The sequence below is a fragment of the Labrus bergylta genome, chromosome 5 (assembly GCF_963930695.1).
Source record: "Labrus bergylta chromosome 5, fLabBer1.1, whole genome shotgun sequence".
NCBI classification, from domain to species: Eukaryota; Metazoa; Chordata; class Actinopteri; order Labriformes; family Labridae; genus Labrus; species Labrus bergylta.
Window position 1 is genome coordinate 32,156,539 of NC_089199.1, and position 13,410 is coordinate 32,169,948.

Genomic DNA, 13,410 nt, shown 5'->3' on the forward strand with positions numbered 1-13,410 from the left:
AGGCCTTCAATCTAAACTGGCTCCATGGTGAGAAGCTCCAGTCCTCTTCAGAGTCTGTTTCTTGTTTCTCTTCCAGAGATGTGTCTGTAAAATGAACCACATCCACCTTCTGATTCAAGTTTAACATTTAAAAACCCGTCCCTCTCAGAGCCGGAGTTCGTGGGCTCCTTCTCCATCCCCGACACTCATAGTCCTGACGACGACAAGGTCTACTTCTTCTTCAGGGAGACGGCGGTGGAGGCGGGTCAGTGGGACAAGAGGGTGTACAGCCGCGTGGCTCGAGTCTGCAAGGTAACAGCTGGAAGCCAAAACTAAAAGAAACACTCTGTTAGGATCAAACTTGGCATTTATATTCACATCCTCTCTTCTCCTATTTCCTCTCCTATTTCCTCTCCTGTCCTCTTTCCTATTTCCTCTCTCCTCTCTCCTCTCTCTTCTCTCCTCTCTCCTCTTTCCTATTTCCTCTCTTCTCTCCTCTCTCCTCTCTCTTCTCTCCTCTCTCCTCTTTCCTATTTCCTCTCTCCTCTCTCCTCTCTATATCCATCTAGAACGACGTAGGAGGTAAAAGGAGTCTGATCAACCGCTGGACCACCTTCCTCAAAGCGAGACTGGTCTGTTCTGTGTCCGGCCCATCAGGAGTCGATACCCAGTTTGATGAGCTGGGTAATAATACTCGTTGTCCTCCCTCCTTTTCCTTCCTGTCATGCTGCCATGCCCTCGTTGAACTCACTTTGATTGGACTTTCACTGATACGATGATGTCATCCCTATGTTTCTCCTTCCTTCCTCTTCCTCTCCTGAAGATGACAAACCTCTCCTCTCACCCACTTGATTCATGATGTTGAAATTAAAAGCTGTCTCCTTGTTTCTCTAGAGGACATCTTCGTTCTGGAGACCAAGGATCCACAGAATCCCATCATCTACGGGGTCTTCAGTACGTCCAGGTGAGAAAGTTCTCATGATCATAGAAGAGTAAACTGAAGCAGAGTCACACAAGAGGGAGGAGGGATCGGGTTCTGAACATGAGCAGAGCTGTGATTAGGTCAAAGGTTACAAGACCTCGGGCCACATTCTCCTCCCTCCTCTCCTCCCCTCTCCTCTCCTCTCCTCTCCTCCCTCCTCCCTCCTCTCTCCACTCTCCTCTCTCCTCTCTCCTCTCTCCTCTCTCCTCTCTGCTCTCTCCTCTCCTCCTCTACTACTCGCTCCTCTCTCCTATTTCCTCTCTCCTCTCCACTCTCGGGCCTCGGTGCAGACGATCAAAACAAGAGTTTGAGATTAATTTGGTCATTTTGCTTTGAAAGGCCGTTTGGAGGATTTCCTCCGCTCTTGGGTGCACGCTAACAGCGGGCTGGCACGTGCACGCCCAGTGGGATGTGGGGTCAGAGGTCAGGTTTGGGTGGGTGTCAGGGCTAAAGGTGAAGAGGCCCAGCTGGTCGTGTTATTGTAGCCCTGATGTGATGTTATAAAGTAAACCCAGCTCTGTGTTTCTGTCCTCCCATCCATCCTTCCTTCCTCCCCTCCTATTTGATCCCTACTCCTCCTTTCCTGCCACCTTCACCTGACTTCCTGTTCATTCCTCTCTTTAACTTCTCTTTTTCTCCCTCACTCTTTGATTACTCTGTCTATCTTTCTCTTGTGTTTATGTGGATGAATCTCTGTTCAGTATGAACTATTTACTGAACATTGAATATATATCGTCTTTCTTCTTCTACTCGCCGTTCTTTACATACCCGCCTCCTCTCCCTTTTTTCATTTGCTCAACCTTTTCCTCTTCTTCATCATCCTTTGCTTTTAATCGGTCTCTCCATCTTCTCTTTCTCCTGCAGCTCCATATTCCGTGGTTCGGCGGTGTGTGTATACTCCATGGCGTCTATAAGAGCGGCGTTCAACGGGCCGTTTGCTCATAAAGAAGGTCCAGACTATCGCTGGGTGGAGTACAAGGGCCGCATCCCCTATCCCAGACCTGGAACTGTGAGTAGCTTACAAACACCCGCTGCCCTGTGGAGAGGTCAGGGTGTGTCACAAAACTTTAACCCCAAAGAACAAGAGTTATGATTTTATTCTGAACAACAACAATGCTCCTCAAAGGCTTTCTATGTGATTTTTAACACTTAAATGTAGAAATCAAGTATATCCTCTGAAAATAACTCTGTGAGTCATGACTGTCTACAATGGGTGTAACACCCGAGTCCCACTGTCTGTGATGTTTTCAGAGTCCTATCTTCAGTTTGTTTACATCGCCAGGACGGCCGGCTGACTCCTCCCCTCGTGTATAAAAGTTGTTTAATTGAGGGACTAGAGAAAAGAAGAATAACATACTGTACTCACTGCTTAACTGTGTTTCTAGATCACGCTCATTTCAGGTAAATTTACATGCAGTGTGAAGATACCAGCATAATAAAGATCGCTAGCATTAGCATGCTAACACAACAATGCAGCGCCAGTTGTTTTGGTTTCATGCTGGTGCTCAAGGGCGACATCTGCTGGATCAAAAAATCGCATGAGCGTGATCTAGAAACACAGTTAAGCAGTGAGTACAGTATGTTATTCTTCTTTTCTCTAGTCCCTCAATTAAACAACTTTTATACACGAGGGGAGGAGTCAGCCGGCCGTCCTGGCGATGTAAACAAACTGAAGATAGGACTCTGAAAACATCACAGACAGTGGGACTCGGGTGTTACACCCATTGTAGACAGTCATAACTCACAGAGTTATTTTCAGAGGATAGACTTGATTTCTACATTTAAGTGTGAAAAATCACATATAAAGCCTTTAAAGGGAACTTTAGGGGGGTTAGGGTTATCTGTAAACACGTGTCAACAATCAGAAACACATGATGTGGTTTAATTTAGAGCGACAAAATTCAACTAGAGAGTATTTTTAAAACTGTGTATCCCTTGAACTCACTCGTTTTACCAACAGTTTCCAGGGACATCAATAGATTTTCTCGTATAATATGATTCAATCTTTTTTTTTTGTTTTTCACATAAAGTACACGATCACATTTTTACTTCGGGTGAACCGGTCCTTTAAGAATAGGGCGAGGTGTTGGCCATATGCTCATTAAAGTTCACACTCCATAACCGTCCGTTAATAAAGTGTCGACAGGATGGTATTTGTGTTTGTGTGAATAACTGAGAACTTCCTGTGAGATCAGACTCCAAACCCCCGTTAATGGGAACAAGCTGATGAAGCTGTGGGAGGGTCAACCTGCGGTGATTTAACACCCAGCAGTGAACTCCTCTGGGAAACCTCAACCTGTCAGGGAGGCGGAGGTTTTTAGTGTTTGAGTGTGTCAGGTGTTATTTCATTCTCCCTGCGGGGGGAATTCTCCTCTTGGTGCAGAGGGGGTTTTGCATCATGTGGATGATTGCAGAGTCGCTCGGCCACGTCAGGGTTTGTGTGTGAGGAGAGGAGAGGCAGGTTTGGGTCAGGCGGAGTGGATAAAACAAAGACGGCAAGACGAACAACAAAATAGAAAACTTTCTTTCTACATTTTTTTCTAAAGGAGATCTATTATCCTCACTTTGACCATTAATGATGTCAGTCTGGGACACCTGTTGAGTAACGTTGTGAGACTTGTAGCTCAAAAACCTCCAAACTTACCTGATACTGGTGTCAGTAAAATCCCTCATGTCAGCCTCTGCCTGAAACGCTTCATTTCAACTACTGTCTCTTTAAGGCCCACCTCCCCACGTGCCCACTCTCCTCCTATTGGTCAGCTATCTGTGCAGACGCAGGGAAATTTAAATGAGCTTCCTGGTGGGCGTGTCCTATAACTTTGCTTTTATTTTCTTTCAAAATAAAAGAAGGTTTTTATCGAAACAGGAAGTACACCAAGCTTAGCTGAAGACAACACAAAATACAAAATAAAACCAAATAATAACAAAAGATTCCTTTAACTTTTACACTGGAGTCTTGAGGAGCCTTAACCTCTCATCACATTCACTCACCTTCTTCTCCTCTTGCAGTGTCCCAGTGAGACCTACGACGCCCTTCACAAGTCTACGAAGGACTTCCCCGACGAGGTGGTGAGCTTCATGAGGCAGCACCAGCTGATGTTTGAGCCCGTCATACCTCTGAGCGGCAGACCCATCCTGACCCACGTCAACTCGACCTACATGCTGAAGAAGGTCGTAGTGGACCGAGTGGACGCCGAGGACGGACCATATGACGTCCTACACCTGGGCACAGGTGAGGGGTTAGGGATTAAAGGAAGAATGCAACTTTTTGATCCAGTAGATGTCGCCCTTGAGCTCCAGCATGAAACCAAAACAAACTGCTGTTTGGCCACGCCTCCTCCATCCTGAAGCCTCCGCCCTCCTCCAGAGACACACCTCCAACCCCTCTCTGCTCGCCTTCGTACAAAGGAGTTTGGTGCAAGCGGAGGACAAAATTGTCCTCGAGCTGCAATCACCTGTGTCCTGCATTGTTGTGTTAGCATGCTAATGTTAGCGCTCTTTAGTTAGCTCGTAGCTTCACATTGTTGTGTTAGCATGCCAGTGTTAGCGCTCTTTAGTCAGCTCGTAGCTTCACATTGTTGTGTTAGCATGCTAATGTTAGCGCTCTTTAGTTAGCTCGTAGCTTCACATTGTTGTGTTAGCATGCTAATGTTAGCGCTCTTTAGTTAGCTCGTAGCTTCACATTTCATGTAAACTGACACAGAATGAGCGTGATCTAAAAACTCTTACTAACATCCAAATAATCAGTGAGTATGTTCTTCTTCTTCTCTCTAGTTCTTGACTAAAACAGCTTTTATACACAAGGGGAGGAGCCGGCCGTCCCGTCCATGTAAACACGGCTCTGACAACAACACAGCCAGCGGGACTCGAGCTTCTCCCTCATTGTAGACAGTCAGGACTCACAGACACATTTACACAGGACAGACTTTATCATTTATTTATGTGGAACATGTCGCACACTCTTCCTTTAAGAGAAAGCAAGTCGAGGGGAAAGAAGAACCTCGCGTTTTTCTGAGTGCCAGCATCTTTTTCTAATTGTTTTCAACGGATAGAGAGCGCTCGCAGCAGAAAGCGGCTGCCTGGAGAAAAAGCGCAGCGCCCAGCGTCTTTCTTTAAAGTTTTTGCACAGCCTCTCTGGATGTTCAAGTTGAAAATCTTTCAACTTTTCCAAATGTATGATATTCCCTGTATTTCTGCCAACAGATCGTATCTTGTATCCACATCCTCCTCGCTCCGCGTCTGATTGGGAAATAAACGATCTCAAATATAAAACATGCTGTAAAAAGTAACAGAGCAGTGTTGGTCATACAGCGGCCGTTGTCAACAGACTGTTGTCATAGAAACAGGACGGACGTGCAGCATTTAGGAAGTGTTATTTTTTTGTTAAACCCACTTTTAATTTTTTCAACAATCCCCAGTTAATTATTTTTGGGGGAAATTGGGCGTTGAGCTCTTCGACCTGCACGGCAGTGAGAAATGAGACGCACAAACCTTTGACCTCAGAGATTGAAGGTTCAGCAGATGAGACGAAACTGAGTTAAAACATCTTTCCTCAGCTTCAACTTCAACCTGAGTACGTCATTAACATGTCGTCCAGGATGACCGAGCGCCGCTCATCTGTTCTTTTGTTGTGTGTGTAAACTTCTGTGTGTTCATTCATTATCTCTTCAAAGCACAGGTTTTCTGTTTTATCCCAAAGCAACACTCCTGACAGGGTGACTGGGTTCTTCAGTGTGTCTGCTCTTTGCAAGTTAGCGTGTGTGTGTTTAGGTATGTGTGTGTGTGTTTATGTGTGTGTGTGTGTGTGTGTGTGTGTGTGTGTGTGTGTGTGTGTGTGTTTGTGTTTGTGTCTGTGTGTGATAAATGGTGGAGGTTATTTAACTGCTGGTGACAGGCCGAGGGTTCAGAGGTGCTCCCACAGCTCCATACATCTCCTCTAAGTGGATTCCTCTCCAGCGTCTCTCATCCCCCCATCAGCTGCTCGTTTACCTGCCTGATGAATGTTCCTCTTTCAAGTGCTCTCACTTTAACATCCGTCCATCACGGGGAACTTTCAGACTCTCCTACCTGCCTCACTCATCTTGTCGTCTGATAATCTTTTTTTTCAGTGTGTTGAAAGTTAGGAAGGATAATGTGCTGAGCCACGTGCTCACGTCGAGGTGGTTTATTCTGGAAGTTATATATACCTGACTCAGAGGTTATGCACTAAGTGGAGCTTGCTAATGCAGTTTAAAGCTCATAGTTTATCCCAGTTCTTCCCACAGAAGATATTTCATTCATGCTTTTAACTTTCTGTGAAAAGAGGAATTCTGGTACAAGACTAGTGTGTTTAAAAGCCTTTCCAAATCTGTCCAGATTGCTTCTGATTTCCACCACAATTCTGCTTAAAGGTCCAATCAGTGAGCTGTGTAGAGAGTGAGATGATAAAGGTATCTTACTCTCTGATCAGACATTAAGGAAACATGCTGTGTTGAAGTGCTGGCTTCTCTGACAACAATGCAGCAGCCAGTATGTCCTCCTTCTAACTTTAGATTCTGCTCCTGAATGCTCTGGATTTGTTTGGACCAGAGAAGGTAGGCGCTTTTAAGACAACCCCCACACGGCCGTTTTGGACTCCCCTTGGTTTGCCAGATATGGGAGCAGTTATCAGGTCAACAGGTGTTGATGGACTTGGCTCTCTGGGGACAGAACTGTTTCCTATGGGGATCCAAATCCATGGATCTGGTCTTCAAAGAGCACTGAACACATAACTTCTTCTAACAGAAGGTCTTTAATATTAACCCAAAAGGTCAAAAGGTCGTTCTTGTTAGAATTCAAACGTGGAACCTGATGACCTCCATGTGGGAACAGTTTGACCTCAACTGAGAGTTCAAACAGGATGGTTAGGAAATGATTCAAAGCAGGAAGCTGAAGGATTAACAATTATTCATGTTACTGAAACATTGGAGAGAGAAATGTTAACCTGGAATGACTCTAAAGAAATATCCACAATATATCCATAACATGTAGAAGTGGCATGGACGTCTTTCTAACAACAGTTTGAGAGGTTGTTAGTTTTACAGATTCTTATCTCTTAACCTCGGTCACTGTCCTTGAACTCTCGTCAGCAGAATCATCTCTTCTTCTCTGCTGCTTGTAGACCTTTTTTATGCAGCAATAAATTATAAACAAGCAATATTTTATCTTTTTCAAACCAGCCGGACACTGAGGAGCCTCTTGATTTTAAACGTTAAAGGTCACATATTATCTAAAATCTAAAACACCAATATGTGTCTCTAGTCTGTCTACAAACCCCCCAATGATGAGAAAAGTCCATCCTCTCCGTCTTTCCCCTGCTCCACTTTTCAGAAAATGTGTGCTCAAACAGGCTGTTTGGAGATTTTCCCTTCATGACATCACAAAGGGCAGTAGCCCCTCCCCCAGGTGGGTGACACTCCCACAGCTAGGTGTTTGTTCTGCCCTCTGAGTCTGCCTTCTCACCGTAAACAATAGGACATGGAGCGAGAAAGCACCGAGTACACCCAAGCCCTTCCAGAGAGGGGGTGTGGTCAGACAGAGCTCATTTACATATTTAAAGGTACAGACACAGAAACAGCCTGTTCTGAGCAGGGCTGAAATAGAGGGGTTTATAGACATGATCAAATACAGGATCAGAGTGGATTTAGAACAAGAAACTTCACACACATGTTTTGAGGAGCTCTGGGACTTATTTGATAGATTATACATTTTGTGTGTACTGACGTTTAAGAAAATGTTTTTCTCTTTCCTCTTCCAGATGATGGGAAGGTGGTGAAGGCCGTGTCGGTCGTCAAAGACAACGGGGAAAACGAGGAGGTCATTCTGGAGGAGCTGACGGTCTTCCAGGTGAGACTCAGCATTCAGTCATATCTATACTTAATGTAAAATCATTCAGAACTACCTGAATCAAGCTGACCACTTTCAGGTCATGAAGGTTTACTTTCTCCATATGATCCCACAGATCCTTAAAAATCTGATTCCACACACACACACACACACACACACACACACACACACACACGATGCTCCACAGGACTTTTAAGGCTAAAATCACAGAGTGTGTTCTGGTGTCTCCCGGTGTACCGTCTGCCAGCCCTTAAACCATGTGATGTGCTGCACTTGGCCTTTGCATGTAGTTTCCAGTGGAACATATTTGGTCTGGGATTACTCAACCAAACAGAAAAAAAAAAGATAGCAGGGCACATATTTCCCAAGGTCTTCCATGTAAATGAGACAAGAGTAGAGCGAGGGAGGACAGAAAAAGATGAAGGAAAAGGTCAAAATACAGAAATATAGTTGTACCAAAAAAAATGGAAAGAGGAGAAGAAGAGAGGAGACGGAAATAGAAGTGATAATGTGGAGGAGAAAAATACCTGTGTTTTTAAACCTGAGCCCTGTTTCATAATTCTGGTCGCCCTGAATTCAAAAGTGAATCTCCCATATTGAGGCACACATAAATTCATTGCATTTATTTGGCTAACTTGCCTAATGATGTATGTATAAGTTTTCATCTTTCTGTTTTTATTTTTTTTAAACTGTTTGGTGGAGTAACCCTTTAGACCGATGCGGGGAAAAAACAGAAGTTGGTGTCTACAAACCTGTTCTGTGAATCGGTCTTTAGCTTTCTGTGCTTATGAGTCTTTTAGGGTATTTTATGCACAAACAAAAATGGGGTAAAGGTAACAAAATGTCCTCCTTAAAAGAAGTACGAAGAACATGAGTTGAAGGAAATGAGGCCCAGGAGCTTTAAAACAGAACACAGGTGACAGGAAGTAAGAAAACAACATGTGGAGCAGACAAACAGGAAACCAGAGGCACATTGTGTGTTTGTTATAACTGAGATTAAAACAGGATCTAAAACATTTCAATCAGCAACATACACAAAAGCAGAGACAAAGTGAAGCAGCTGGAGTGGACTGCACCGCCCAGAGACAAACATCAGTGTCCATTTAATCGCTTTCTACCCACCTGAGTCTGATTTGAGCCAGAGGAGGTTCTGGGTTTCAAAGACATTTGAGTATTGGGTCAGTTTGGCGGCTGTGACAGAACTCAGGATACTCTGCTACCTTTCCTCCTTCCCTTTAAGTCATACTCCCTGTCTCCTTTAACTCCTCCTCCTCCTCCTCCTTTCTCGACCGCTCTGCTCACACCGGTCAGGGGTCATTAACTCCCTTTGTGAAATGTTGAAACAAGTCAGTGAGCCAGAGAAATGGAGCTGTGGGGTAATTCAGCCCTCAGAGGGAAGAAAAGGGACTCATTAGATTTCTAATCTCAGTAGCTGCCGTGACCTCAAAGTCAACCACAGAGTTTAATGCAACTCTGAGGCATTCCTCAGACTCTGCAGGACTGAAGTATCAGCTCGGTCTGCAGAGAGCATGCTGCCTTCCTGACGTTATCCCACGACTGTCTGCACAAAGTTTAGTACTTCAGAGTCTCTGTTGTTGCTTAATGTCACCTTCAGACCTCAATCAAAGATTTAAATAATGCTTCATGTTGACGATGGAGGAGAACGTGATGATCTTATCTTTATCATTTATTATTTATGATGTGTTAACATCAGATTTTATGCAGTATGTGTAACGCGCATTATGTGTGGTTTGTGGGTGTAACTGTTTTGTGCTGCTCTGTGAACGTGAGGATTGTTTGTTTTTAATGTTTTTTTTATTATTAGCTCAATCAGAATCAGAATCAGAATCAGAATCAGAATCAGAATCAGAATCAGGTTTTATTGGCAAGGACATTTACACATAAAGGAATTTGACTTGGTGTATTGGTGCTAAACAATTAATAAGGAAATAAATCAGAACTAGCAACAACTTAAATAATACAGTATAAGAAGATATTACAATATATAAAATAGAATTTATTTTCCTCTGAGTTTGTAATCTAACTTTATCCTCAATATATTCCACATCCTGACGTGCAATCAAATATGAATACATTTTTTTTGTCACTTTCAACTGGGAGCAAACTTCTGATAAAAATAATAATTGAAACAGAAACATCTGAAGACATTCGGGCGGACTTTGCTTCTAACTATAACATGTGTTTAGAGGATTGATGGAAATTTGGATGGGGAGGATAAAAATCAACAAACAAAATCTACATATTTCTTCAGAAATGTTTAAAAATTCAGGGTTGCAGTTACTCTGGATATTAAAGATTGTCTGATTTATTTATTTGTATTTTTCTGTTATTACTATCAACATGAGCTTTCAAACTTGTATTTTTTCCGTGTAATGCTTGACATTATCACTTTTTGTTTGATTTTTGCAGAGTCCTACTCCAATCCTAAGCATGGAGCTGTCAACCAAACGAGTACGTCCCTCTGCCGGAACTTTCTCTGTTCTCTGACATTTTATGATGCATGTACTCCTGATATTCATTCAGTCATGATATGTATTTAAATCTCTCTGGAGGTAAGGTTATTCACAGAGCAACTTTCACAGAATTCTCCATCTTCAAATAAAACTTAAATGCCATTGATTTATCTAAAACCTAAACTCCAGCTTCTGATTCTCTGACTTGTCATCTCCTTCTCCTTTCTGCAGCAGTTAAAGAATTCACAGTAGCCTAATCAACTTGTTTTCCTCCTCCACAGCAACAGCTGTATGTGTCCAGTGAGCTCGGTGTGGCCCAGCTGGGTCTGCAGAGGTGTGAGTTATACGGGACCGACTGCGCCGAGTGCTGCCTGGCCAGAGACCCCTACTGCTCCTGGGACGGACAGACCTGCTCCAGATACTTCCCCACCAGCAAGAGGTAAAAACATGCACAGGGAGAAGAGAGACACTGGAGACACTGATGCTGTATTCACACATACACAGAAACCCTGGTGATTCTTAGAGTAGTTACCCTCTTAAAGTCAGGGTTGGTCATTTTCCTCCAGATCCACTTTTTAAGATTCTGGTGTAAATTGTCTTTAGGTCCTGACAGACATTAATAACTCAGGTTCTCTGAAAAAGGAACAAAGAAAATCCATCATCTGTATCAGTTTGTAAGTCTGTAAAAACTTCCACCAATGTCTGCCACGAGGTACCAATCTGATGAACCAATCAGACGCCTCCCTGTCTCCCTGCTCGTTCTCTACCCCATGCATGCTCGAGACCACACTGAAAGCATGAGCTGAGGTCCGCTTCTGGAGCGACGGCGCTCGTGCATGTAAGTGAGGGGGCGTGGCTTATGAGGGAGCACAGAGGGAATGCTACTTTCAAAATCATGATGCTAGTTTTTGAAAATGACCAACCCTGCCTTTAAGGACATTAAGCAAAGAAAGGGGGAGGGGGGGGGGACAGGAAGCTGAGAGTCAGAGGAGCACAGAGGGAGGAGACATGACAACACTCTTTACTCTGGCTGAAACAACAATCTGTGTTTTCTTAGCCTGTTCCTGCTCTGTGGTTCCTCGTTCATAATCGCAGTAGCTTCATATTGTCACCTCTGAGGAGCCGGCAGGCGACCAGTAACAACACAGAGAGGAGGTTATAACACTTTATCTGAAGGCAGCCACACAATCTACGGCTGTCAGCTGCCGTGGAACTGATGAGTCTGCTGTCTCACACTTCACTCACACATACTTACCTACATTTCACTTTCGTTCACACGGGACAACAGACACGATATTTAAGAAAGTAAAATGCAATGAAAGTGAAATTATAGACGAGATTAAATTCACCTCATTTGAAGATATATGTGTAAAGTTTCTGAATGAAACAGCAAGATGAATATTCTAAAAATGTGTGTGTGTGTGTGTGTGTGTGTGTGTGTGTGTGTGTGTGTGTGTGTGTGTGTGTGTGTGTGTGTGTGTGTGTGTGTGTGTGTGTGTGTGTGTGTGTGTGTTTCAGGAGGGCGCGGAGACAGGATGTAAAGTACGGAGACCCCTGGAGTCAGTGTCCAATCACAGAGGACGGTGAGGATTTCCTCCCTGAGATTTGAATAAAGCGTCTCTGTTTTAAAGTCGTTCCTGTCCGCAGTGACATCATGCTCAACCTGCATGAGCAGTATGAACTGCATGTTAGAGGGCCGTCCTCAGTCTGGATCCTCACAGTCAGTTAGAAAGCTGTTTGGATCCAAGATTATGATCAGAAAGGAAATCACAAAAACTAGATTATCTAAAACATTTCTTGTTAACTGATATAAAAAATGAAGACGAGGCTCGATGAAAACCTCCAACTTCCACAGACTCTGTGCACGCCGTCAGGGCTGCACATTACGCCCTAGTGCGCTGCCACTCTAGTCAATGATTGTGTTTCCACAGCGAGCGCCGCAGTCCGTCTCTGGTGCGTTCCACCAGCGTCACTACGCTCTTCTGTTTCAAATACGCTGCAAGTCTATTTTTTGACAGAGGACGATGCAGGCACATGTCAAGCTGGACAGAATAAAACGACCTGGACAGGAAGTCCAATAGAACACAAAATACAGACTCTCGTATTTTTCACCTTTTTTCAACATTACATCAAAACAGGCACCGAATGAACAACAAATCATCCTCAGAAAGACAAAGCAACATGTTGTCTGCACGCTTTTTCTCCTTATTCCCACCTGATCTTGTAGTTCTCCTGTGATGTGAGTACAGCTGCTCATGGCTGCGCTCACACTCCAGAAACTGATCCAGGTGGGGCAGGGCGCACGCTGTCCGACAGAGTATGTTGGGATTGGGGGGGGTCACTGAAACTGTATTGTGTGGTTATAAAACCTTTACTTCTTTAAAATAAAATTATAATAATTTAGAAAATGTCTGAAGCTTTCTTGTCATTTATTTCATCCATACACAGAATATTGTGGGCGGACATTTAATCTATATATTCCAGTTTGACCTTTGACTGTTTCATACGGTCGCCAACAAGAGCAGCTGTGCAGCAAATTTAAAAACTATGCAAACTCAGAAGCCCATACTGAAATCCAAAACAAATGCACTAACATCAAACGTGCTGCAAAAACATTAAAAAAAATACATATACAACAGTCAAAAACCAGAAATTGACAAATGCTGCTAATCAGCGCTATGGCCTGTAGGGGGCGCTCAGTGAAAGAGCGAGAGGGACCAGGCACTGCGTGTTTTGTTTAGATGGGACGACAGAATGAAGTAAAGCACATCCTCCATTGAATCACTCGTCAGCGTCTGTTTCACCTGATAGATTTGGTCTCCATGGAAACCCACGGCTGTCCCACGCAGTCTTTTGTTATTCTCACCTTGAAAAGGTGGCAGGAAAACTTACCAAAGACAAACTATAAACAACCTGAAAGAGATCGAAGAAATATAAAGAGTTGATTAAAGACTTCATCACAACTGCAAAAAAAAAATATATATATATATATATATATTTATAAAATATTTGAAAAATATAATATTTTATATATATAAAAACTGTAACCTTTACATTATATTTTTATTATATTTATATATAAATATAATTGAAATATAAAAATATAAAACC

At 43.3% G+C, this 13,410-nt stretch overlaps 1 protein-coding gene across 1 annotated transcript in view; it reads left to right on the forward strand.

Moving 5' to 3' along the window:
• Positions 1–13,410, forward strand: part of si:dkey-49n23.1 (semaphorin-3D) — a 74,059-nt gene that overhangs the window by 56,217 nt on the left and 4,432 nt on the right. Inside the window, exons 7-16 of the mRNA XM_065955426.1 lie at positions 1–27; positions 149–291; positions 549–663; positions 874–943; positions 1,826–1,970; positions 3,971–4,193; positions 7,737–7,825; positions 10,256–10,297; positions 10,581–10,738; positions 11,818–11,882. The exon at positions 1–27 is cut by the window's left edge and continues 102 nt beyond it. Of these exons, the coding sequence (XP_065811498.1) occupies positions 1–27; positions 149–291; positions 549–663; positions 874–943; positions 1,826–1,970; positions 3,971–4,193; positions 7,737–7,825; positions 10,256–10,297; positions 10,581–10,738; positions 11,818–11,882 (1,077 nt within the window). The remainder of the gene's footprint in view (positions 28–148; positions 292–548; positions 664–873; positions 944–1,825; positions 1,971–3,970; positions 4,194–7,736; positions 7,826–10,255; positions 10,298–10,580; positions 10,739–11,817; positions 11,883–13,410) is intronic.